The 27711-nt window shown below is 42.3% G+C and overlaps 1 protein-coding gene across 9 annotated transcripts in view; it reads left to right on the forward strand.

The window, feature by feature from the left end:
* The window catches only part of LOC117263777 (RNA-binding motif, single-stranded-interacting protein 3), a 385852-nt gene that overhangs the window by 331990 nt on the left and 26151 nt on the right, over positions 1 to 27711 (forward strand). For all 9 annotated transcript variants that reach the window (XM_078175662.1, XM_078175657.1, XM_078175660.1 and 6 more), the window contains 3 exons: positions 8732 to 8775; positions 13177 to 13273; positions 18171 to 18221. In XM_078175662.1, coding sequence (XP_078031788.1) covers positions 8732 to 8775; positions 13177 to 13273; positions 18171 to 18221 — 192 coding nt within the window. The remainder of the gene's footprint in view (positions 1 to 8731; positions 8776 to 13176; positions 13274 to 18170; positions 18222 to 27711) is intronic.

Consider the following 27711-nt stretch of genomic DNA (forward strand, 5'->3'; position numbering starts at 1 on the left):
ACTGAGCTAGCTAATGTTACATCTCAGCGGAAAAGGAAACCATTAATGTTTGTATCTTGTACTGTCGCAAGCAAAAGCCTTTCCTTCTGGACAGTGATATGGTTGGTGGTTGCAGTTCTGTAGGAAAAAAATAGTCCCTACATGAAACTGCTCACAACAAGGTCTGTGAATTATCTTGAGTAAACAGTCATGATATCTGGAAAGAGACGTTGTTGAGTTTTTCAAATGTATGTTTTTGGTGCTTTGAGCTAGGGCTGGGCGGTATACCGGTTTGTACCGAAAACCGGTATTTATTTTCGTTATGATATGAATTTTTCATATATCGCAATACTGGTGAATAGCCCAGACAACGTCTGGAACGTGCACGGCGGGAAAGTGTTTCAGCGGGGACCCATTTCACTGCTGCACACCACAGGCACGCTTGAGCGGGTGAGAGTGAGAGCATAGAAACGTTTAGAGGCGAGAATGGCTGCCGGAGAGAGTCCTGAAAGCAAAGCAACTGTACACGATGACCCAGAAGAACTCATACCAAAAAAAGCAGTGTTTCCTCTATATGCAACTAGCAGCGGCGCATCGCCATTTACAATTCTCCTCTGCCCTCTGTATCGCGCACGGCAGAGTTTTGCCCCGATGCGCACGCACCCACACACACACACACACACACACACACACAGACAAAGCGCACACACACAGGTGAGCACACTAGCGCACGACCCGTCCCGAGTCCGAGACAGTTACAGCCGGGCTCCACCGGGCACATCAGCGGCGCGACACATCTGCAACACGAGTTCCGTAGCAGCTCCCCCTCCCCCCCACCCCCACCCCTATTAATCAGTGGCTCCACCGGCAATGGCAGCGGCGCGATAACCCCCGTCTGTCTCGCGACAACTCTATTTTACGCGGCTCTTCTATTTTTGTCGTGCTACGCTCCCCTACGCGACCCTCCAGCAGATAAAAACTACATGAAATAGTGTGCTAAACGAGCACAATGTGTTTTTAAATGAATAAACCATTATCAGAGGTGATATGTGATGATTTTTTTTTTCATGCATTTACCCATGTTTATCTGTGACATTGTGTAAATGTCCGTGGCGGACATTTGAAAGCGAGTAGATGACAAACAGTACAGTAAACTTGTAGATAACTCAAATATATGTAATAACTTAGGTGGAAAATGCTTTAACATTTCATGCAGCCTCTCGGCTCGGCAAACGGTAAACAACCCCGCTGGCTTCTCTACGTGTCGCTTCCGTACGCAGTCAGTGGAGCCCAAATGAATGGAGCGGAACGTGTGTTGTGTTCAGGCGTTGTCAGGTGAATAACAAATCCCGGCACTTGAATAGGCCATAGCACAACACAGCAGCATGTCAAGTTGGCCAAACCTGAGCAAAATACCATGAAATACCGTGAAACCGATATGATTTTTTCTTAAAACCGTGATATGAAAATTTTGTCATACCGCCCAGCCCTACTTTGAGCACCACAAGCCGAGTGCCATCTAGTTCCATTATATTGAAGAGAAGGCAGACATCTCTACGGCTGATATCTCTAACACTTGCTAGCTCACACCAAAACAATCTACATTAATAAATAGCACTGCAGGTAAGAGGAAAAATATGCCTTTTTGATTTTGGGGTGAACTGTCCCTTTAAAGGTCTAATTAGGCTGAGTGGAGCTCTTATTATCTTTTGCTGAGGAGAGATCATTTGTAGTTTTTTGCCAGTTAAGTGACCTTTCAAAAGATTTTTTCTTACAATTTAAATTCACACCTGGCTGATATCCAATTACAATGCAAGTCGGACCACCTCCAGATACAGTGTGGCTCATCTGATAGCATTCATTTCACAATGTATTCTGCATGCATTTACACTTATAGAGTCAACAGGAAGGCCCTTTTAAGTACAGTCATGCATGTGTGTGTGTGTGTGTGTGTGTGTGTGTGTGTGTGTGTTTGTGAGCATCCTTGTGGTCATAGATCAGCAGTACAGGCAGGGCAGGGGGAGATGGGAGATAGGCATCACATGTTAGTCCGTTTATCAGAGCTGAGGCCATTCCTCACTTCGCTCCCTGTGGCAGGCAGATGAAGGGGAGCAACAGCCCACACCATCCAAACTCTGTCTCTCTGCCTTCTGTCTATAGCTGCAGTATTCTCTCACCCTCTTCTTCTCTCTTTCTGTCTTTAAGCACTCTCTCCTTCTCGCCATCTCTTTCTCTCTCCCACTTTGTCTCTCTGTCTCTTCCTCCCCGTGTTTGAAGTCTTCCCAGATCCCACAGCAACATATGGAGAGAGAGTGAGTGACTCACCGAGACGAAGAGAAAGAAAGAGAGAGGGAACACATTGCATGATCAGTCAGGAGTTACAAGGGTTGAGTGCTGCAGGGTGGGCTGACGGTGAGGATTGAGAAATATATGACAGATTTTCTTGTAAACTACCCAAAGTGTGAGTCTAGAAAGTGCTGTCTCTCGCTGTCTCATGCTGACAAACATATTAGTCACTGCATTTTTTTTTCAGCTGCACACACACAGACACAAGCGCCATGGGTACTCATTCTTTTCTCCCTCTCTTTTCACTTCCTCACTCTCTTTCACCAACACACACTCCTACACACAAAAACTTTCAAAGTCACACTTCTCAAGCACCTACTCTAGGGGAATGAGTGAAGATGAAAAAAACATCCGGCTCTCCACTCTGTGTGAAAGCCTGACAGATGTCCGTGTGTGTGTGTGTGTGTGTGTGTGTGTGTGTGTGTGTGTGTGGCCACAAGGCGGGGAGGGAAAATAGAGAGCGATTCTGTGTATGGAAGGCAAAAATACAAGGAGGGAGTGGGTCAGTGTGTGTGTGTGAGTGTGTGAGGACACGGATACAATGGCTCGGCTCAGTTTTCCAGCATGAGAACAGTTCAGCACAGGTGTTCTTACAGCTGTCTAATATAGGCTGTCCTCACCCGACCCTTTTTTAAGATCTGTGTGTTAAACACATGGAAGCTCACATGTACACACACATTTTTTACAACTGTTTCATTGGGATGGTGAAATGCATTCACATTTGCGTTGGAAGCGCATTAGTAAGTCAAAATGCATTTTGTTCATCCAAAAGCAGAGATGAAAAGATATTCATGCAAGACCAAAACATAATTTAATGATTGACGACAAAAAGTGGTCATTTCAGCTTTCATTACACCAAATTTTGGCATTTTGAAATTATCTTTTAAAGGAACAGTCTGTAAGATTTAAGGGGATTTAATGGCATCTAGTGGTGAGGATTGCAAATTGCAACCTGCTGAAACTTCTACTGGTTAGAATTCCTCCAGTGTCTATTGTTCAGGAGGTTTTTAACGGAAGCTGAATTACCCACATAAGTTTCTTCCTCTCCAACACAAACACAGTGATTTAGACGGGTAAAAACATTAAATAAAGCAGTTTCACGTCACAAATCAGTGTTTCTCAGTTGCTGCTCGACACGTCAAGGCCCTTTTTAAATAGGAATTGTGCAAATTTGTAGAAAAGCCAAATCCGTCTTTTTTCAGCATTGGCAATATAAAAACAAAATCGGGGAGTGCAGCAAAATGCCACCTACCTACTTTTGTTAATACAGAATGTGCCTTTTTCGGGGCAATGGGGGGCGTGACCAAGTAACAAAACATGTAGCTCAGTGTGTGACGTAAACAGTGACGTGGGAGGGAAGCCGCGGCTGGGCAGTCCTTTGGCGATTCTCTCATAAGTCGGCCCGTTCTTCACCATCCCCGTCATCTGACAGTTAATGGCCTCTTTATTTGCAAGGACAATGAGGGTGCGCAATTCCTTGTCTCCCCAGTTGCTCATCTTTACAGTGTCTGTCAGGTTTGCGTTTCCCTCCTGCTACTAGCTGCTCGCTAATTCCTGCTATCAGCTGTTTCCTGTTTATCCACTGTCAGTGGGTCGAACGTGCGGCATCATCAACAGCCCCTCCCATTGCGGAAGGCCACCTCGGTCTTTTAAACTGAAAGGGTTCCACCAATATGACTACCCTACGAGGCGGAAAATTGGGCACCTCGGATCAACTCGCCAATCCGGCTCTGTGTGTATAAACGCTCGCAGCTTGCCGGCAAAACAGCCCAACATTCGCGGAAAATCTGGCAGTGTTAAAGGGGCTAGAGATGGGCTGCTGACCCAGCACCTGCTAATGTGCGCTCACCTTTTTTTCTGATCCAGACGTTCAGGAGGTTTTTATCAGAAGCCGAATTATCCACACAGGCTTCCTCCTCTCCAAAACAAATGGACCAAGTGATTAAAACTAGTTAAAACACTGAATAAAACAGTGTCATGTTACAAATTAGTGTTTCTCTTATGCTGTTTCTAACCCAGCACCTGGAGGTTTTTACCATAAACTGAATTATCCGCAGAGATCTCTTCTTCTACAAAACAGTCAGACCCAGTGATTTAAACTGGTAAATACGATGGATGAAGCTGTTTCACATAAAAAACATCAGTGTTTTTCCAATGCTCCAACGCTCCTGGGAGCTTCTAACTACAGTGGTCAATGCGAAATCATGAATGTCCTATCTAGAGCCAGTGTTTGGTTTGTCCATTCTGGGCTACTGTAGAAATATAGATGTAGATATAAACGGCTCATTCTAAAGTAACAAATTCCCTTTCTGCCAATATATTCCCCTGAATCCAACACACTGGATCTTTAAATCATCTTTACAGCATGAGGTGAGGGAGTGCAACTCGATTTCAGCTAATTTGGCATGCAAAATGAACATACCTAGCTGCTTCCTCTCTAAAGTCAGTCTGTCCTCAGCAGCTTTTCTCAGGGCCAAGCTATGCTCACAGGATCTGCACAGTATCGACATTTTTTCAGTATTGAAACAAGCTCAGACCAAAAAAAAAAAAAACACAACAAAGAGAACATACACAGACTGTCTCTGTCTTTTCCCTTTCTCCTTGTTGTGGCAAAGCCAAAAGCTGACTGCATCGGTAATCAGTCATTGGCCATGCAGGGTCTCCGGTCAGGAGCTTCTCTGCTGTGGAATTCATCAGCACATGGAACCAAGGGCAGCACTTGGGGGAGTTATCAGCCTCACCAGACAGCTGGCCAAGTCTGCCACCGCTATTGGCGCACATGTGAACACACACTCACACACAAACAAGCAGTTTTGATCTCACATTTAGTGTAAAGACAGTGCATAAACACATTCAGAGAGACCTTTGCACATATTGACTCACAGAAGGGGACTGAAGGTGAAAATACACAAATAGAGTAAAAGATATTCAAATAATACAGAGCTGATGCAAGTCCCTTCATCTGGCCTTTACATAAAGTGTCTCTGAAAGCTTTTTTTAACTCGTTGTGCAAATGCACTCTCACAGAAACTGAACACAAAGGCCACTACTCACACATGCATCCACACATCCCCATTCATTTGGTATGGATTCTGTTTTCGCTCACTCTCATGGGTTTGGTCCAGGCTCACTGATCCCCCCTGCTCCTCTGAGCCACTGTTCCCTTAACTATATGGCTCAGTGTAGGTAGCCCTCTAGAGGGACAAGGGCAAAAAAGTGGCACAGAAAGACAGGAGGAGGGTAGATTAAGAGATGAGGGATGAAGGAAGAAAGGTAAGGAGAAAAAGGAAGAGAACATAAGATGATGACGAAAGAAAGGAGGGGGAGGGAGAGCAAAGTGAAAGAGAGGAAGGGCAAGAAAAGGGAGTGTGCGTGCACACGTGTGTGTGTGTGTGTGGGGGTCTGTGTGTGTGTGTGTGTGTATGCTGATGAAATCTGCCATCCTCAGCAGCCTCCCGTTAAAAGAAATCGGATTAGCTCTCCTCCGGGAGAGAACCTTCAGGAATGCAGATGACGGATTGCGGCGCACAGGTTTCTCTCCTGGACTCTTAGAGGGCCTCACACACACCTACACACACAGACACACACACACACACACACACACACACATACACACTTACACGCACACACCATCAGCAGACAAAGAACTCAGTTTTCCGCTCACTCCTTTTCTCTCCAAAGGGCATTTCTTCATTTCCTCTCATTCATAAATACATGAATGTACGTGATTGAAATGGAAAAAGAGGCGTCCTCAATACCAATTCACTTTGTCCTATTGACTGAGCTTTTCCCCACATTGGCTTTGTCACTTGTCAGTTTTTCCAATTTGAAAATGAGTTGATTTTGATTTGATTAAATTTATTCTGAACAAAAAGAATCAGGGTATAAATCACATTATTCCCTAAGTACAATAAAGATATAACGGATTATCTGGGTGACATTGGTGCAGGAACATATCGACAGATTTTCCTGAGACATACAGAACATACTGGCACAAAATAACATCTGGGTGATGCTGACAGAATGCAGTACAATATATATGCACAACATGTCCAATGTGTGTGAAGGAGATATTAATCATACCTGACAATGATCTACCTACTGAAACGTTGTGTGCAGGATTTTGGTCCTATGCACTTGTCATTAAATGGAACCTGTGTGTTTTTCCCTCTTATTTGTCATGTATGTTAAAATGTCAGTTGTTCATATTAAACATGGCCAAAGTTTCAAAAAAATTAGGTAAACCCATGAAAAATTCATTCCTGCTAGCAAAAACTCAGACTGTTCAAAATGCTCTGTTTCCAACATTTCTTTGTTTGTTGTGACGCATTTTTTACATGGTCATCTGCTCTAGGCAAGCTACTGCAAGTGTTTACATGATGGAGCCTACACTGCTACATGTAGCTACATGCTAACGCCGGGGAAACATGTAATTTTGGTTGCAAAATGTTGTTTATTCCTTCCTAATTTCGAATCATATTTGCTGCTGCAACATTTCCGGTGGGAAGATTTCTATAGAGAAGATTTTATTGGTGATTTTTCACAGTAGAAAGTGCTGCTATACTCGGTTACAGTCATTTCCCAACTGTGATAATGATGCAGAGACGCCAAAATATGGAAGACCCAGAACTGCTAACCAGCCAGAGCAGGCTGGGCTTTTTCGGGAGGGGGGGCTTAAAGAGACAGGCGCTAAAACTAAGTGTCTCAGACATAGAAAATTAATTTCTTTTTAAACCATCATGCCGCTGCTAGCTGTAGCTAAAGGTGTTGTTTTTGTGTTGTCCATCAGTCTGTCCGTCTATGCATCCCATTTTTATGAATGGGATTATTTAAAATGACCTTGATGGACCTCACTGTTTTTGACCATAACTCAAGAATTTATAAGCTAATTATTACAAAATCTTACACAAATGTCTGATAGGATAATGTGATGAAGTCATGAGATTTTATATCCAAAAGGTCAAAGGTCAACTTCACTGTGACATCATAATCTTCTGCAAAAACACTTCTTGCCATTATTCAACACCATAACTCAAGAACAGAAGATACATTTGATCAGATACTGAATTTGTGACACCACCACCTTGAACCAGTACTGGTTGTATAGATCTTCTGTGCCGTGGGTTGGAGATGTGTATGAGGCATCCATGTTTTAGAATTTGTAGCTTCTTTGCAGCAACATTCATACTAGAAGTAAAGTCTACTGTCATGGCTACATATGAGTCTGGAGTCCAGATTTGGACGTAACCTTTAACTGCAACTTGACTGGTTCATAGAGGTATACAACCAGAAGGCAGTCATTGTAGTTACATTAAGTGCATTTAACATTACAGCTTGAAAACATGTTCTAGTACACATCCAAAATACAAATATGAGCCTGAAAATGAGCATAATAGGTCCCCTCTAAGCAGGAGTAGTTTGACATTTTGGAAAGTAAACATATTTGCTTTTTTACAGAAACAAGATTGAAACCACTCTCATGTCTGTATGCTCTAAATATGAAGGTACAGCCAGACTTAAAACAGGGAAAACAGCCAGCTTAGCTCTGTTCAAAAAAAAAAAAAAAAAAAAAGCTGCTACCAACACCTCTACAACATGCTAATTAACACGTTATATCATTTGTTTCATGTGTATAATAACTGAAATGTAAAAACATAGTCTTCTGATCTTTATCTGCTTCTTGGCAAAAAAGGGAGGAAGCACATTCCCAAAAATGAAGAAGGAAAATACAGAAAAAAAGATGAAGGTGTTGTTTCAGCTTTATCTGCACTGCCTTTTCAATCATCAGTTTTTTCCTTGTTGCAGTTTTATGTTAGCCTGAGTGTCAGACTGAAGGCGATTTACGGGGGGGGGGGGAATTTGATTTTTTCCCTAACCAATCAGTAGAGATCAACAACTCACCCAGAATCTGACGTCATTAGTATCTATGCCTCGGGGGTGCCGAAAACAAGCGAGCATTGCCCATTTAAAATGTCTCCGTCGTCGTGCACGCCCAGCTGCATCGCCGTTAAATCCAGTTTAGCAGCTTCCTTAATTTGGTCCTCCATTAATGCGAGTAGTGGCGAAATACCTCGATAGCATCGTTAATGTGGTCTGTAGGATCTGTAGCGGTCGCCATTGTTGCTATCCTCACCAGTTACCCACCGGCGTACAGCTTGACATCAGCGTGGCGCTGATTGGCTAATCGCTAGACCTACCCCCACCCCTGGCGTTCATTGGTTCGTCCAGCGTTTGGACGAGATAAATCGCAAATTCATTGAAGTATGCCAGACCAGAGATGTAAGCCTACTCAGTTGAGTGGGCGGGGTCTATGGTCTGGAACCAGGCTAGTTTTATGTCATTTATTATTTTTCTGATCCAAATCTCTTAATTTATGATTAATCCTGCATGTTTTTTTCTCTTTCAGACTGGCATGGCGTTAACATATGATCCAGCTGCAATGCAGAATGGGTAAGAGCTTGACAGTCAATCCATCCTTGGCACTATCTAATACACTCACCTCTTGGCTCATAGGACCCGTTCAATACCACTGTCATACATAAAGATTAATGTAGTGTCTGCACTTTGTTACTGTTTGATTAGGAAAATCTATATGGGCGCCGTATCAGTTTTCATAGGTTGGGACGGGTGAAAAATGGCCAAGGGCAGCTGTGCGAGCTTCTGTGTGTTTGGTTCTTCATGTATGTGTGTGTTCCTGTGTGTTTCTGTGTCTTTATGTCATGACTTAATGCTGCTGTGGAAATAAATGACCCGGCAACATGTTTTATTTTTCCCCGCAGTCCTGAGACAGGAAGGAGAGTGTTTAGGCTCTCCTCTGTCTCCCTCTGGCCTCAGTCATTCACAGGAAGCTCCTCATTCCCCGCTTCCTAAACCACTTATCCCCCAGTGACTCGGAGTCAATCTCAACCAAAAAACTGGATGAATAGCATCACTCATTACACACAGCCTGCCATGTAAAAGCCTGCTTTGCTGCAAATCCGCCAAATTATAATCCCACAGATATTTGTGTTAGGCAACAGACCTGCTGGGAAAGGAGTGATTCAGTCGTATTACATTCGACCAGAAGTTTAGCTGAATGATCATGTTCCAGGAAAAAAGGAAATTAGGTGAATTAAGTTGCAAAGAATGTGAAAGTAGTCAGTTTTATACAAATGTTACTCAAAGTGGAAAATAGACATAAAGCGTGAATCAGTGGCAAAGAATATAGAAGTATACCGAAAATTTAATTCATAAGTTAATGGAAAGTACTAAATAAAACTGCAGTTGAACTGAAAGTGTAAAACAAAAAAGCCACTTCACATTTGTCAGACTTTGCTTACTGGAACATCAAAATTCAAGTGCAATATGGATCCATCCATCTATTTTCTGCTAGGGCAAGGTCACGGTGGCAGCATGCTAAGCGAGGTAGTCCAGACATCCCTCCTCCCCAGCAGCATGGTGCATCTCCTCCTGAATGATCACAAGGTATTCCTAAAACAGATGAGATATATAATCTCTCCAGTCTACTGGTTCTAACCCAGGGTCACCTACCACCTACCAGTTGGAAAACCTCTTAACAGGAGACATCCTGATCAGATGCCCAAACCACCTTAACTGGCCCACCTTTGACATGGAAAAGTGGCAGCTCTACTCCAAGTCCCCTCCAAATGTTGTGGTCCTTATCCTATCTCTAAGAATGAGCCCAGCTTCCCTACGGAGAAAACTCATCTTGGCTGTTAGTATTAGCAACCTCATTCCTTTGGTCGGTAACCATAAGATTAGTAAGTCAGAATCTTTCCTTCCGGCTCAACTCCTGCTGACATTATACCAACCCACCTGTTGATTTTATGCTCTATTTTATCCTCAAATCCCAGAAATCCTTGAACTCCTTCTCTTACTAGAGCATCTCACTCCAAACCTAGATGGAGAAATCCACCGTTTTCTGGCAGAGAACCAGGGCCTCGCCCTCGAAGGTGCTGACTTCAAGTCCTTTGGTTCCGTGACTCGGACCACTTCACACTCAGCTGAAAAACATCTCAGTGCGTACTAAAGGTTACGGTCTGATGAAGCCAATAGAACCCCATCATCTGCAAAGAGCAGTTCTGAGGTCCCTAGTCCAGAGATTCCCACATCCCACGGCTGCACCTTAAGATCCTGTCCATGAATATCACAAACAGAATCAGTGACTTCACTGAAGCTCAACATCCACTGAAAAGTCTATGACTTCCTGCAGAGAATACAGACTCAGCTCTCACACCAGCTTGTAGCAACAGCCAGGGTACCATGTAGTCCCACAGTACCCCCACAAGACTCCATGTCTTCAGACAGGTGATCTCACTTCCAACTGGTGGGCAACTGACTTAGCATAAAGAGCAAGAATGTCCAGTGTGGTGGATGGGTCCAACAAACAAAGGACTTTCAACCAAGAGACTGCTGTATGTGTCCTGTCAGAAACCAAAATTCAACATTGACTCATGGATCTTTTTTCTTAACCTTTCCAAGTACTTTTGTTGCCTTAACTGTAAAACAAAGTAAACCTATGTTAGTTTAAGTTTATTTTGAACAGACACTGTGTGTGTAACAAGCAGAAACTAACACAATGTCCCTGAGTGTCCAAAACTGATTCTAGAGGAGTACTCAGAGCATCTTAGTTTGATGCAAAGGGCTACTGACGAAGCATTGGTATCTGACAAGTTGGCAGTAAGAATGTTTTGCCCTAGAACCAATCTGTGATGCCAGGCATCAGCAGTCCTCGCCATAGCCTGCCAACCAGCTGACAATGCACCTGAACCCAGTGGCTATTCCTGTGGGTGGAGAACACACAGGGGCAAATTGGATTAGTAAATTTAAAATATAATTATGATGCAAATTACCCCTGTATATACTACTGAGGGGTTGAATTTACATTTTGTAGTTTGCATTAATATTTGAATTTGACTGTATACTTTTATAGGAGAGCAGCAAGTTTATTGCCCACATTAAGACCAAATATTAACCTAAAAACAGTAAGATATTTCATCATCTCTCAAGTAGCACATTAACAGAGTTGTGTTTTATTCCTTGTGTTTTATTGGTAATACTGTTTTATTGGTGATGAAGGAAATTGTCATACAAAACATTGTCACTATTCCAACTAAAGAAACATTTCATGTTTTATCAATTAATGAGCTATTTGTGAACAAATATATATTTATTGTGCCAAAAGTCATAAAAAATCTAAAATATTTTATCAGACATTATAACATGACTCATGTTTGCGTTCAGTTCGACTCGAGAGAGGTTTACCTTCCAGTTTGTCCTCTTATAAACAAACTATTAAAACTCCAATGTGAGAAATTGAAATAGATTTATTTGGAATTCGGGAGTTGTAAAGTTACGGTAAAAGGACTGTAAACGTCAGTCACAGATACATAATATTTTAACAATCTATCGTATTTAACCATGTTTTATAGCCGGGGTAAAACAGAGGTAAATTAATCTTTTCTAGCAAACTTCTAAAACTTGCAATCAGTTCAAAGTCATAACTATTGTAACCCATTAAGGATTCTTCATAAACAGAAATCTGAATATTAATACAAAATCTCTTTGCAATGGCATTGGAAGCATCTTGGATTCCCTTTATAGTCCAAGTGGATCAGTCACGTTTGAGCGGACTTGGGTTACATGCAGGTAAACAGTCAGCATGGAGAGCAAAAGAGGTGGAACGCATCGGCTGAAATGCAATCTCAGAGTTCATCTGCTATCATCTGCCAATTTTTTAAATTTTTAGTAGCTTTTTTTAATTCATATGCAGATATCTGTTTAGACAGATTAGTGCACAATCAACTCCAAATGCACTCTTGCATCTCAAGTTGCTAATCAGACTGTAAGCAATGACTGGCACACAGAGGAGGAAATCTTGGCCTGCATATCCATTATCCAGATACCCGCTGGAACCACAAAATGTTGTCCGTTTCCCTCAAAGGCTTTATTGTCATCAGTCTAACAGCTGATGGGTTCCAAGATTGTCCATCAAGTTGATAAAACAATGTAAATTTGTTTTTTTTTTAGCTGTTGAAGTGGCCTGGGGTCTCCAGGGTTAAAATATAATGTAATACACAACATAAAGAGCTGATGCTGTATCTTCAATTCAAATGTAGGGTGGTCAAACCTTGTACATAACTTGTAATCCTTGGCCAGTAATATGATCTTCAGCTCAGGTGACAGAGACTATTGGACATTCCACTTAGTCTCCCTGGGGATCACAGCAACATTCTGTCGCTATAAACCTTTAGCAACGAGATAAAGTAGCGGAGCCGACCACCTCGCTTCTCTGCAGCTCATGTCAAACCTCACCTTCTTGAAATGCATTGAGTTTTCCACAAGCTTAGCCTACAAGCGTGCTGCTTAAGCCAGCCAGCCAGCATGGTATAGTGCAGCCTTAATACTTGAATCCACATTGGAAAAAAAAAATACAGACAACCTCCTACTTTATACTATGACAAAGCTCAATTTGATGTGATAAAACCCGACTTTTCAATTGAGAACGCTATAAGACACTTCATGAAACTTTTATGTGGCGTTCGAAATACAATATATGGCCGAGTGTTTGTTCTGAACAAGCTGCAGGATAAATCGACAGTGCGTTTGTGTGTCTGTGTGTGTGTGCGCTCTGGTTTGCAAGTGTTTCTTTTTTATATAGACAGAGAAATCTTTGTACAGGCGAAAGATATGTCAGTTAATGCACCATTTTTGTATTTTTACCATCATTTTATATTTACAATATGTTCTATAAAACTAAAATGAATTTGACAAGCTAATTCTGCTGTGTCCTCTCCTCCTCCTTTACCTCCTTCCCCCTCTTTCTCTCCCTCCCTCTCTGTCCCTCCTCAGGTTCTACTCCTCACCTTACAGCATCGCCACCAACCGCATGATTGCACAGACCTCCATCACGCCCTTCATCGCTGCTTCCCCCGTTTCCACATATCAGGTGGGCCATAATGCGCTGCATTATGGGTAGATTGCTGTCTATGTATGTGTAATATGAGGTTGTGCTATGTGTAAAGGGATGGAAGAGACGGGGCGGGCTGCAAAACAGCGTGAGGTTCTCTCTTCTTCTCTCATCGTTTTCTTCGCCGCTCCAGCTGTGCTCGATGACATCTGTTTCGTAGGCGGCAAACACAACAGGCATCAGAAAACAAGCAGCAGAAAAAAAGGGATTAAAAAAGGCTGACAGGATAGAAAAAACTAAAATCACCCATCAAGAATGAAAGAGTCTAGGAAAAACAAACACTTCCCTCCCTCCCAGTTTTCTGACCTCTTTGTGCTCCCTCGGCTGCTAACACAATACAAGCAGGGTTTTTTTTGTTGTTTTTTTTTTTTCTTCTTAGATTTTATTTTTGCTAACTTCGATGCAATCGCTTCCTCTTCCAAAGTGAATTTCCACATTCCTCACAGCTGTGATCTGTGGAGTAATGAAAGAGAACAGAACAGGAACGTGAAAATTGGCTGTGTGAGATGTCAAGAGCGTTAACCGTTTTCCGTCACCGCACATTTCACGCAGCACCCTTTGCCGAATCTAAACATCAAGAGGCACTGCCACTGTGCCCTCTCGCTCAGACACTATCGTTTAACATCGGCTCTGTTTGGTATGCAGAGACAGGCAGACGAGGATAGTGAGCAAGAGAAAGGAGATGAAGGATAGATGGGGAAAATAGAAGGGACAGATGGAGAGAAAGACAACTAGGGAGAGGAGGACGGATAGTACGGTTGGTGGTGATGGCGATGGCTCGGTTGGGGGGGGGGGGGCAGAGGAGGGGTGTTGCTGAAGGTTGCTGTGCCCGTCTTTGAGGCACGCTTGATTAAAACTCTGGTCCAGTACCTGCGGTGGAGGGGTAGGGGAAAGAGGAGGAGGGAGAAAAGTGGGCCAGGGCGCGTCTCTAATCCGCTCTCGGAAGGCTTCCCAAATTGATTTATCAAAAACAATGGCCAGGCTTTTGAGGAATATTAATCCTCACAGTTTCAATATCGGGCAGCTTTGCCACTGCTTCCTGTAATATTGCCCTTCAGCCAGTCACGGCAGGAAGGTGAGTCCTTCATCTTCTGTTCAAGTACAAAGAGACAGAGGAAAAAGAAAAGGAGAAGACAAGCCAGGCAGCCACATACGCCAGACAAAAGGAAATCGCTTCCTTTTGTGATGATAACTATTGCCTTTGTAATGAAATCTCAAGGTGCATGGAAATGACTGCATATGCCATTCCTTCTTTTATGTTTATGTTGAGTGGATATTTTTGAGCTACTAGTATAGTGGCATTGATTTATCAAATCTGCAAATGACCCATGCCAACAGCAGTGTTCTGGTGTTCTTTCAAGCCTGCCTCCGGTGAGCTTGAACGATGATTGGCTTTGTTTCCTGGAAAAACAGCTTTGATGATCCACATGAGGGGAGCCAGCCCAGGCCAGATCACCACCAAGATCTCAGCTAGTGCCGCCAGCCAGCCGTGGCCTGGTTTACATCACTGGCTCTGCAGACTGGCTCACAGGCTGACTAAATATGTGGCTGGCTGGCTGGCTGGTTGGATGTGTGGCTGGCTGGCTGGCTTACTAACTAGCTAACTGGCTGACTGTTTGGCTTTACGTGTGACTGGTTGGATGGGTGGCCAACTGGCTGACCGTGCAGATGAGCAACTGACTGACCGGCTTTTTGGCTTATTGGCTGACAGGCTGTTTTAAACGGTAACGCGAGCTGTAAAGTTCAGCCAGAGGTAGGGAGCCTCTTGGGTCATGCATATTATACCAGTCACTAAAACTAGACGTACTGTAGCTTTAGAATTACTGTTAGAAAAGTTGAGTCTCGATCAGACAAGACAAGTTCTCAGAGGCAAAGTCTCCTTGGTCTCTGAATGTGGAATGCTACATTCAGGGGCGCACTAGGAAAGGCTAACCAGGCAAATGTTAGGGCCCCCCCAAAAAACTGGCCACTCATTTGGCATATTTTGCAATGACAAGAATAAACCCCCGTAAACCTCCCATAAAGGCACTATACAGCGCACCTCCGCTGCCCCCAAAACCCCTTAAGCAGAGCCCCTTCTAGCTACCTTATGACAGCTGGATACTGTTAGTAAGGACAGTCAGTGAGCTACCTGTAACTGTCCTACCTACAACCTTAGGTGTAACCATTAGCACAATGAAATTGGACCTTGATGGGCTTCTTTGCCTGGGGCCCCCCTAGAGTCATGGATCGCCACTGGCTACATTAGAGCATTTTCTATAGACTAAATCACATTTGTTTACAATAAAGACACAATGGTTAAGTCTTGTTGTGTTTGGGGCTGCCAAGTAACAATAAAGAGAAGGGTTTGAGTTTTTCAGATTTACATCTGCAAAGACCAAACATGCTCAAAGACAGCTCTTGACTTAGCATCTGTTATTTCAACGTGTATACATCGCATTCATCTATTATATATGTTTGATACTTTCATATAACAACACTTTAAAGGTCCAGTGTGTAGGATACATGAGGTTATATTGGCAGAAATTAAATCTAATGTTTTCTTTGGTGTAAAATCACCTGAAAATAAGAATCATTGTGTTTTTGTTATCTCAGAATGAACCATTTATATCCTCATAGGGAGCGGGTCCTCATCCACAAAGTCTGCCATGTTGCATCACCATGTTTCTACAGTAGCCTAGAAGGGACAAACTAAACGCTGGCTCTAGATAGGGCCATTTGCATTTTCACATCTGCTACTGTAGTTAGCAACCTCTAAGCGATTGGCAGCGTCAGAAAAACACTGATTTTTTTTTAACATGAAACTGCTTTATTTAGAGTTTATACTCTATTGAGAGTGTGTTTTGGAGAGGAGATCTCTGGGGATAATCTGACTTTCAGTAAAAACTCCTGAACAATGAACACTGAAGGAAATCTAACCGGGAGAAGTTCCAGCTGGTTGCAATTTTCAATCTCACCACTAGATGCCACTAAATCCCTAAATCATAAACACTGCTCCTTTAACTAACATTAAGTTGGAGACCTAATTTGCTCATTTTATTAAAGTTTGCTTCATGTATGTCCGCAACTTAGATCCAATTTCCATTTTCCAATTTGTCTAACCGGAAGTGATTGTTGTTGTTATTAGTGTTATGTCACGGTGTTTTGGCTCTTGATAGCACTCTGCCTGTGGCCAGTTAATTTTGTTATTGTTCTAGATTTGTACTAATGGGCCATCATTTCCATCAGAGGGAGAGGCTTTACTCTCTCAGCAGCCTGAGCCATAGAGGCACACACTGCATATTTCTTCTGTCAAGTTGTGGTGCAAAAGTACAACAAAATTTTAATTTTGAACCCAAATACGCTGAGCTGACCTCCACAACACACGTCCAATCATATTCAGACGCTATGAAAATGTTAGAGCAGAGAAGGCAGTGGAAAAGGTCATTTTATTTATTCCTTGAGTTCCCAGAGTTCTGTAATTGCCGACAGTGTGTACAATGGGTCTAATCTCAATCACATTCACAAGCTGTCACAACTGTATGCTATCAGTTTTGAGGCATGTCAGATTGTGCATGATGTCTGGTAAATCGCAGCACTACAATGGAATTAGCCAAAAGCAGTAAATATGTGTTTAGCATTAGCATGACACTAGCTCTCTAGTTGATTCTGCATCATTTCATGTTGTACTGTGATTGGTTTGTTTGCAAACGTGGGTTGTAGCAGTAGTTGCATTGCGGGATTTTGATTCTAACTCTCTGACGCTGTTTTGTCTTTGGTCAGCAAAGCTCCAAATTGGCCGTGAGTGGACTCTTCTAAACCGCTTTTGATTTATAACCAAAGATTTCACAACGTTTCATTCACAATTGTCAACTTTCCTCTGGGAAAGCCCAAAGTGGCACAGTATAAAGAGGCCTTAAGTCTGACTACAGTCTAAGTGTCTTTGTTGAATCAATCACATGATGGTCATGCAGTATCTTGCATAAAGATAACTGATTAAAGATAAGCTTTCTCTGTGTCTATCTGCTGTCCCGTTCAGCTGGGGAGAACAAATACTGCCATGTATAAACAAACAGACTTGGCTTCATGTTATAGAACATCGAGCTTGTTTAGGTGTGGATCCAAATCACGCGTTTGGGTTGGCACAGAGGATTGATTGCTCTTATAGCAGATTATTCCATGTTTGTCTTTGTTTAATCTAATCATTTTACCAGGATCAGTGGCCAGCCTGTGTGTTTGTCTGCTACAAGCTGTCTAATTCCTCTCTCCAGCACATCTAAAAGCTCTGTTTGTTCCTCCATTCCCTCGGTCTCTTGATCATTGTCTGTCACTGTTTCACCATCTCTTTACCTTTCTCATCCACATTTGTGAGTATGCATGTCTCCATATGTTTTCCTCTGGTATTAGCTTGGCATACCTCTGAGTTCTCTCCACCACTCTCAAAGTCCTCTTATTTTATTCTTTTAAACCTTTAAATAATCCTACTGAAACATGTTCTCTCTAGCTGTCTGTCCCTCGAATTTTCACAATGTTTTTCCCCTCTTGCAACAGCACTGGGTACGGCATTAATAATATTATTATAATAGAGAAGGAACCTAATTTATGGGCTCCTTGCACAAGTCATACTGTTGGCAATAATGAGAAGGCAGGAGGGAGATTTGCTGCCTCCAGACTTTCAAATTCTTTCTGTAATTCTTTGGCACAACTTAATCTGTTTAAAGTTCAGCCATTTTGGTGCATTAAAACCATCGCAATCACTTTAAAACTTTCAGACTCGAGAGTATTTGAACATATTGTGAATATTTGAACAGCGTTTATTGCTTTATGTGGGATACCACTCGGATCTTACTAAGATTGAGGAAAATTTATATTGTACATTTTATGTGTCTCTCCTTAGGTCCAGAGTACGTCATGGATGCCTCATCAACAATATGTTATGCAACCTACAGTAAGTACTCTACCATTCACCTGAAGTAGCTGCCCTTGACTCCCCATTGGGGCCCACCTTTAGCTGGAAATGTATGTAAAATGGTTTGCCTTCAGTTTCTCCTCTCTGCACAGTGTTTTGCCAGAGTTGTTGAAAGGCTTTAAAGGGGACTCATTAAAAGAAGTTCATTTCACGTTTGTGCTGAAAATAGTTTACAACATGGAGGATTTTTTTATATTTAGGGCAATGCGACTGATCAGACAAATAGATTCTGTATGGAAAAACGTTTAAGCCACATTCTTCCTTTGCTGCAGGTCAAATGTCAAACCAGCTAAATTGCATACATGCACATGCCATTTCAGCTCCACATGAAACCTTCTTATAGCTAAATGATTGCACCACTTTTGTCCTGCAGTTACTATACACAGCTCTATGAAAGCATATTATCCCATTCTGATAACCACATGTTTCCGTCATTCCTAAGTATACAAACACATTTCATTTTATTTTTTTGGTCGGGAGTTTATAGGTGTTGGATGTGCCAGGAAGCAATTCGGCATCATTTACTAAACCGCAGCACAATACAGATGGGCTGTAGACTGTTGCTCGGGGTTACCAGCCCAGACAGCAGACAGGGAAAAATTAATATTAATTAGATTAAGTTCACAGCACTGTCTGCCACAGTAGAAGATTACCAAAAATTGCATCCAGTGGTGTGCAGTCATACCACTCTTAGAAATAAGGGTGAAGACTAGAACATACAGGGTTCTTAGGCTTGTCCCCATAGGAGAACCTGTTTTGGTTCCTGGTAGAACCTTTCATATACGGAATCTCAGTGCTTGTTTACAATAATCTCTGGGTAGAAAACCTCCTTGTCACATACATACCATGAAACAGCACTTAGCTAACGCTGCCTTAGTTGGTTAGTTTTTAGCCACCTGAAACACAAAGAAAAATCAGTTTACGTGTATGTTATATTTACCTTGCCGTCTCACAGCTCTTTCCATTAGGTTACTGAATCTCAAAGCCACCAGATTCCACTGGCAAAGACAGTCATTTTAGAACATGGGAGTTGCTGGCCCACTGCTGCCTTGATCAGTTAGTGTGTGAGGTAAAGCGGTGAAAATATTCCAAAGATGGTGTACACTTACACTGCTGTTGAGTATTTTAGGTGGGTCTTTTTAGGTGGCTAAAATACGTGTTGCTACAGCCTCATCCACAGCAGTATATTGCTTAGCTTCCATGCCGGTAGTTTTGGTTTAACAAAGATGCTAGCAAAGCAACACGGTAATTAAAATACGCAGAGCAGAAACATCAGATAGGTCGGACCACTGTGTTAAACTATATGTCTTTAAATGTTACTGTTACAGATGACAAATTACAACAGAATTAAACAAGTTTGCCGATTTCAATCAATTCAATCAATTTTATTTATAAAGCCCAATATCACAAATCACAATTTGCCTCACAGGGCTTTACAGCATACGACATCCCTCTGTCCTTAAGACCCTCACAGCGGATAAGGAAAAACTCCCCAGAAAAAACCCCTTTAACGGGGAAAAAAAAAAACGGTAGAAACCTCAGGAAGAGCAACTGAGGAGGGATCCCTCTTCCAGGACGGACAGACGTGCAATAGATGTCGTACAGAACAGATCAGCATAATAAATTAACAGTAATCCATATGACACAATGAGACAGAGAGAGAGAGAGAGAGAGAGAGAGAGAGAGATGCAGGTAATGACAGTAGCTTACAACAACATTAATGAAAGTAATAATATTATAGTTATAGTTCTGGCTACTGTGGTACAATATGTTGAAAGTATGTATTAATATCAGACAGTATACTTGTGTGACAATAGTCATATGTGTATAATAACAGTAGAAGTATGACTAATGACTAATGATGGCAGCAGCAGCAGGAGGCATCTGGCAGGACCACGGCAGCAGCACAACCACACACGTCACACTGTCCAGGCACCGCTGCGGTATGAGTTATTCTGAGAGACAGTGGAGCACAAAGGCTCCGGAGAAGAAGCCGAGTTAGTGACATCCAGAATGGCCGAGTTAGCAAGATGCAGTAATAGGATGAGAGTGAGAGAGAGAGAGAGAGAGAGAGAGAGAGAGAGAGAGAGAGAGAGAGAGGGAGAGAGAGGGAGCCCGGTGTATTATAGGGGGTCCTCCGGCAGACTAGGCCTAAGTCAGCCTAACTAGGGGCTGGTACAGGGCAAGCCTGAGCCAGCCCTAACTATAAGCTTTATCAAAGAGGAAAGTCTTAAGTCTAGTCTTAAATGTGGAGACGGTGTCTGCCTCCCGGACCGTAACAGGAAGATGATTCCACAGGAGAGGAGCCTGATAGCTGAAGGCTCTGGCTCCTGATCTGCTTTTGGAGACTTTAGGGACCACGAGTAACCCTGCGTTCTCAGAGCGCAGTGTTCTGGTGGGATAATATGGCACTATGAGCTCTCTAAGATATGACGGAGCTTGACCATTTAGAGCTTTATAAGTTAACAGTAGGATTTTAAATTCAATTCTGGATTTTACAGGGAGCCAGTGCAGAGAAGCTAAAACAGGAGAAATATGATCTCGTTTCTTAGTTCCTGTTAGTACACGTGCTGCTGCATTCTGAATTAGCTGGAGAGTTTTTAAGGACTTACTAGAGCTACCTGATAATAGAGAGTTACAGTAATCCAGCCTTGAGGTAACAAAAGCGTGGACCAATTTTTCTGCATCTTTTCAGGTCAGGATAGGCCTAATTTTCGCAATATTACGCAGATGAAAAAATGCAGTCCGTGAGGTTTGCTTTAAATGAGAATTAAAAGACAAATCTTGATCAAATATTACTCCGAGGTTTCTTACGGTAGTGCTAGAGGCCAGAGCAATGCCATCTAGAGAAACTATGTCATCAGATAAAGAGTCTCTGAGTTGTTTGGGGCCAAGAACAATAATTTCAGTTTTGTCTGAATTTAACATCAGGAAATTGGTGCTCATCCAATTTTTTATGTCTTTAAGGCAGTTATGGAGTTTAGTTAATTGATTACTTTCTTCTGGCTTCATCGATAAATACAACTGTGTATCATCCGCATAACAATGGAAATTTATAGAGTGATTTCTAATGATGTTACCTAAAGGAAGCATATATAGAGTAAATAGGATTGGTCCGAGCACAGAACCTTGCGGAACTCCAAAACAAACTTTGGTACGTAAGGATGATTCATTACGAACGTCAACAAATTGAAAACGATCAGATAAATGAGATTTAAACCAGCTTAGTGCTGAACCTTTTAGGCCAATTAAGTGATCCAGTCTCTGCAGTAGAATTTGATGGTCAATTGTGTCAAACGCTGCACTAAGATCTAATAAAACAAGAACAGAGACGAGTCCTTTGTCTGAAGCAATCAGAAGGTCATTTGTAATTTTAACTAGAGCTGTCTCAGTGCTATGATGCACTCTAAATCCTGACTGAAATTCCTCAAATAAATTATTATCCTGGAGAAAATCACACAGCTGGTCTGCGACTACTTTCTCAAGGATCTTTGACATAAAGGGAAGATTAGATATTGGTCTATAGTTGGCTAACACCTCTGGATCCAGGGTGGGCTTTTTTAGGAGAGGTTTAATTACAGCTACCTTAAAAGACTGTGGTACATAGCCTGTTAATAGGGATATATTGATCATATCTAATATATGAGTGTTAACTAAAGGAAAGACCTCCTTATTTCACATATCATACATATATCACACATATCTCATCAACTCGGAACAATAGCCAGTTGTCTACCTGGAAGTGTTAGCCCAAAGCCACAATGATTCAGTCTATAAAGGTTCCACCTGGAACCTTTCCGGGTGTTCTACCTAGAAGCCAAAGGGCTGTACCTATAACCATCTGTGAAAGATTCCACCTAGAACCCCCCTTCAAGAGGCTCTATAGTGAACCCTTATGTGGTGTAATGGTTCCAACTAGAGCCCTTTCAGGTGGTTCCATCCAGAACCTTTCCACCGTCTATAGGTGATAACAAGACCACAGCCAAGGGGTTCTTCTGAGAACACTTTTATATTCCAAGGGTTTCATCTAGAATCTGCCCGGTGCTGCTCTAAAACTAGTAATTGACGACATTACCCATAGATCTCTCTCCCACTAACCATGCTTTTAGTTTAACAGTTTAGCCCAAGGCCAAGGGAGCCACATCCAGCTGCCTTGAGGCGGCCTTAAAGGTCACAGTTGATGTCGTCCAGCCCAACCCACAACACTCCTGGTTCAAAATCACAGGGGGTGGTTTGTGAAATCACTACAACTACAGCCTTTACCAAGGCAATGGCCCAGTAGGGTTGGGAACCGAAACTTTGCTACATGTGAATGACTCAATACAAAATGCCAAGTACGAGGAACCTGGAAGAAAAAAGGATTTCAGTAGACCATGTGCTTTTATATGGCATGAAGTAAGGTGCAAAGATATCAACTATGGCAGAACATAAGTAAAATGAATTGATCGAGGGATTCTAGATACATTCCAGATACAAAAATACTATTTGAAACATGGGTAAACATTTAGATATTTAAGGGTAAGGATCTTTTAACGCCAATGCTTTCAACAGTCCTTGAAAAACTCTTCAAAAAAGGGTTCTTCAGAAGCAAATGATTCTGGGTAGAACCTCAGTCTTTCCAGAGGACCCCTATTGACACCCGTATTTTTAAGAGTGTAGTTGAAGTACAGAATATTGGTTTTCTTGGAGTCCAGAATTTTGTTACTATGTCATCCAGTCTGTAAAGAAAGTCCACACTGATAAGTTATAGCTATTTTCTTTATTAGTAAAAATCATATTTTACTACTTCTAGCAAAATATAAATCATGTTTTGGTTTTTAGTCAGACAACACATATGTCTTAAAAATTTCATTAGAGACTCTAATAGTCCACAGTATTTATATCCACCTCTTGGACTCATCCGTAACAAACCAATAGTATTGTTTGGAACACATCCCAGACTTGCCTCCCTAATGTTGTGGCAACAAAGAGCGTTAGTAGTTTAGTAAATTGTTTTAAGGTTGAGCTTTAATTGATCAGAGCTCCATGAGGGTTCTCTTTTTGTTGCTTCAAGGTTTTTAATCATTCTGCCAGAGGCTTTATTGTTTGCTTGAGGCTTTTCGTGGCCCCTGAAGCACATTCAGTGTGCACTGCTCTTCATTGCTCTGAACCAGGCAAGGGCACATGTATTTGATTCTTTGCAATTGTGAAACGGTTTCACTGTTCCACAGACAAAAATTAGCTAAATAGACGTCTTATTTAAGTGTGCTGCAGTACAGTGCCCTGCAGTGCAATACAGAATGCACTTGGTGATTTCATACAGTAGATGAAAGCATATTATTGTAAAAGTGTACCCTGCTACTGAGAAGTGCATTATAATATAGTAAAATAAGCATGAAAACATTGTATAACTTTACTGATGCAGAAGTTATTTTGTCTGTGGAAAAGAGATTGTATCCCTGAGGGTAACTTGAGTTATCGTTTGCTGAAGTAACCTTGGAAGAGCATGAAAGAGCAAGAACATGGCCAGGATTATACCGCGGTCATGTAGCCTGTTCGTAATATGGTCATAAACTTTAGATTCTCTTGCCATTCCATGAATTTGTCTGACGACTTCTGCTTCGGCCTTTACTGACAGAAGTTCCTGAATCTCGTCATCTCTTCAGTTAGACGTTTACATTTCATTACTCTCAGATGTTTGTTTTCTTGCGGTTTCACATGAGCCTCATGATAGAAACTTTATCAACTCATACCCACTTGCTTACTGTGAATTCTCCTGACAATTACCTGCTCTGTTCACATGGGCTCAATCAGACATTACACAGACTCTGTACTAGGGAGCTGGCAGGATGAAGTCTGTTTTATGTCCAGTCCAACTGATTTGGACATTTGTGTTCTCACATACTGTTCCTTTGGGTAATGTCTAGATAATTCACGTTTGCGGTGCTTGTGTAAAAGGGGCTTTTTTTGTTATGCCATTTCTTGCGTCATTCAATTATGTTTCCCTCCGCAGTTAGTCAGTTTTGTTGTTGTTGGCAGAGTTAACCAAGAGGGCAAATGTTAATAGCCACCCGAAAAATAAAATCAACCACTATTTTCTGTTGTTCTTACTACTTGCAAATGATGTGCAACCACGGACATGTTAATGGCATTGTTAGCCTGAGTCAAAAAGACACCTGCTTGCGAGTCCCTGTGATCAAACAAATTGGGAAACACTGGACTCTGCAGCTGATGGTCCAGCACTCACTCACTCACTGGAGGAGTGCTCAACCAGCCGCGTGGCTCCCCGCTGTGGCCATTTACCACTCAGTCCTACCCATCTCACTTCCACTCCCGCTGTGGGACAGTGAACATGTAATCTGGTCGCAGCAGGCCACCAGCCAGCCAGACACACACACACCACACCCAGCTGCAGCTGCCCTCCAAGCCACTCAGTTTGCCTTTCAGCCGTGCGACCTCCTGCCTGTCCTACGAGTTTCTAAACTCACCCAGCCTTCTCCTCTTCGCCGCAGCTTGCTACCTTTCAGTCAGGACTGCACTTTCCTGGTGACACTAGTTTCACACAGGATTAAAGTTAGCACGCTAACAAGTTAAGTATTTTTCCTGCTGCTGCTGCCTGTTGTGAGAGTGACAGTGTCATGGGTTGTCATATTATACATTATAACAAAGTAAAGGACAACTGCACAGCATGAGCAGTGCTGTGTACCTGTGTGCAAATCTGTATGTGTATATCTCTGCGAACATGTGCACATAAACACATCTCTCTTTACATTTAGCCTATACCAATAAATGTGGATATTTCAATGCACACACCATTTTCTTCATCTTCTGGCATCTTCTCAGACCCTCGAGTTAGGTGTTGTTATGGTTTGTGTGTCAGCACACAGACAGACCATACACAGCCTCATTGTCTATGTGTAATTGTTCATGTTTGACCGATACATGTTTGTGTGCACTGTATGTGTTACGTAGAGCCATATGTGTGGTCCATACTTATTATTCCCAGCCAGTCTGTACGGCTGCCTGAGAACCATCCCTCTTCCAGCCTTATGTCATGAGGCCTCTTGGAGCCATTGGCAGTAGCCACTAGCCAGTAGCCACATTGTACTCTGGTGTTCATCTCATCATGCCTTCGTGCCAGAAGTAGCCATGTGGCCATGTCGTCCCCATGGCCCCGTCCCCATCGTGTTCCAGTGGCTCGCTCTGTCACCAAACGGCTGCTAGTTGCTAACCCCAGCTGTCACTGCCGTCAGTGGATCATAGCTACCAATCTGTCTCCATTTATGACCCGGGCTCATATCCGCTACCAGCCACATACACAGCAGACCGCCTCTTACACACACACAGCCTGCCACCAGCTCAGTGAATCACATCAAATTACCCAAGCATGCTAGCTTCAAGAGCTCGGGGGTCTACTCAAAGCATTAAAAACCAATTGATTGTGCTGCAGTTTGGCGAGCCCCACCACGTGTCGCGTGTTAAACCAATGGAGCGTTGTGCAATGGCGCTCCTGGTGTCCGGGCAATATGGAGGCGGTCAAGCGAAGAAGAGGAAGGGGTCACAGCTAGCCAGTCAGATGTCACAACAGAATAGAAGAGATACATGTGTGTGTGTATTGTAAAACACATATCAGTCAGTCCAATGGTAAGTTTAGCAGTGAGGCTAAGTGGAACGTCATATTAGAAGCACAGTAGCAAGGTCGGTCAAACCATTATGGAACTTTAACAGTAGAGGTTTTAATGAGAAACAGAACACTGAACCTCTGTGAGGCCACCTGAAGTGAGCAACACATCAGCCTAGCTTGGTTAGCAGTAAGCCGATAACAGAAAAACTTTAACAAATCACTTAACAGTTATAACTGAAGAGTGTATACAGTTAATGCTTCAACAAGGGCAACAGTGCCAGATGAAGAGCCACACATGGTAATTTTGAATCTGGTATGGCATTGTGGGATATAGTGTAAATTCTATGAACACTGGCACTACAGAGTAGATATATTTTCACACTCAGAATTCAGGTGCTTAGAAACCCATTCCAACCTCAGCTCAACTAGCAAATAAAAAATAATTAAAGAAAACAAAGTGTGAACATTTTCGTCTACAGCGTTGCCTTGTGGGATATTCATGCCAGCGTAGGGTCTAGTGTTTGCACGCTTTAATATGTCATTGGCAATACCTTGCAATTCACATGCTATTGGTTAGGTTTCCAACATACTAAAAAGACTTTTTAGTATGTTGGAAACCTAACCAATTAAGTGTATTAAATAGCATGTGAGTATGAAATTTCGGACGCAGCTTTAGACACTGATGAAAACAATGTTTCAGATCCAAATTCTGTATCCAGCTGCAGGATATACCCATATATGTACATATATGACATTCAACTAATATGTAAGGCTAAACTGTTAAATGTTAACATCTGCAAAGATTGTATGTGGGATCATACATGCTCAATAACATTCTCTGGTGACGTACACTGGTTTTGATATACCATTGAAAGCTACAGTAGTGCTTTTTAGGCTAATTTGGAGTTATCTGTACTTTCCACTCCTCTTGTATTAATGCCTGCCATGAAGACAATCATGATACATTGTCTGGGTGAGCAACTTCCACTGGCATAAAGAACTGAAATTATCTCCTGGCCTTAAAAGTACACTGGCTCTCACTAGGACAAATTTAGCTTGTTTGTAAATGTATTTAAAGGGTCAGTAGAGAGATATATAGCTGTTAAATAGCTGCAGCTGATGCTGTGTTACTGCATGGTTTTCTCTATTTCAGCCTCCCAGTAAACTCCTTTAAAAAATAGTGTCAAACAATAAGTGGTAGGAAGTAACAGATGATATATTGAATGGCAGTAAATCAAACTGTGTTGACGTTAAGAGCAACTTGACCCAGAGTCTGATTATTGCACAGTAAACAGAGAGCATTGCAGCTTGCACCGCTTCGGCAAAGGTGTTTGTTTTTATCTGACTAGATTAAGTTTGACAAGTCCATCCATACAAAACTGGACTTCATCCCCGCAGAGGAGCCGGCACTTTGTTAGCAGGAAGGCAGAGAGAGTGAGGAGAGAACAGTTTTCAAAATTTGTTTATCCCCAATTAATGGGCGAGATGCACTCGGCGTGGAACTTGATAGAAAGTGACGGTGTTTTTTTAAAGTGGACAGCTAAATGAGGTTGCAGCTTGTTCTTTCAGGCGTTGTTCTTCTTCCTTTTATTCCCTCTGTTTATCACTTGTCTTGCCTTTCTCCTCTCCGCTCACACTGTCTCTCAGATCGTCTAATGCTGTGCTCTGTTTGGCAGTTAGGCGTGGGATGTCAGAACAGCATGACCGCTTGCCTTTTGTGCTCTGTTGTTTGGTCAGTGCTACGGAAGTCAGCAGACCTTGCAGACGGGAAGAAAACTGAACAACTAAATGCCCCAAAAGACAAATACACACATGCAGCTCACACTCAGATGCACAGCTGCCTAAAGACACATATTGTTTTTAGTG

Source organism: Epinephelus lanceolatus, chromosome 16 (genome assembly GCF_041903045.1).
Source record: "Epinephelus lanceolatus isolate andai-2023 chromosome 16, ASM4190304v1, whole genome shotgun sequence".
In the NCBI taxonomy this organism is placed as follows: domain Eukaryota; kingdom Metazoa; phylum Chordata; class Actinopteri; order Perciformes; family Serranidae; genus Epinephelus; species Epinephelus lanceolatus.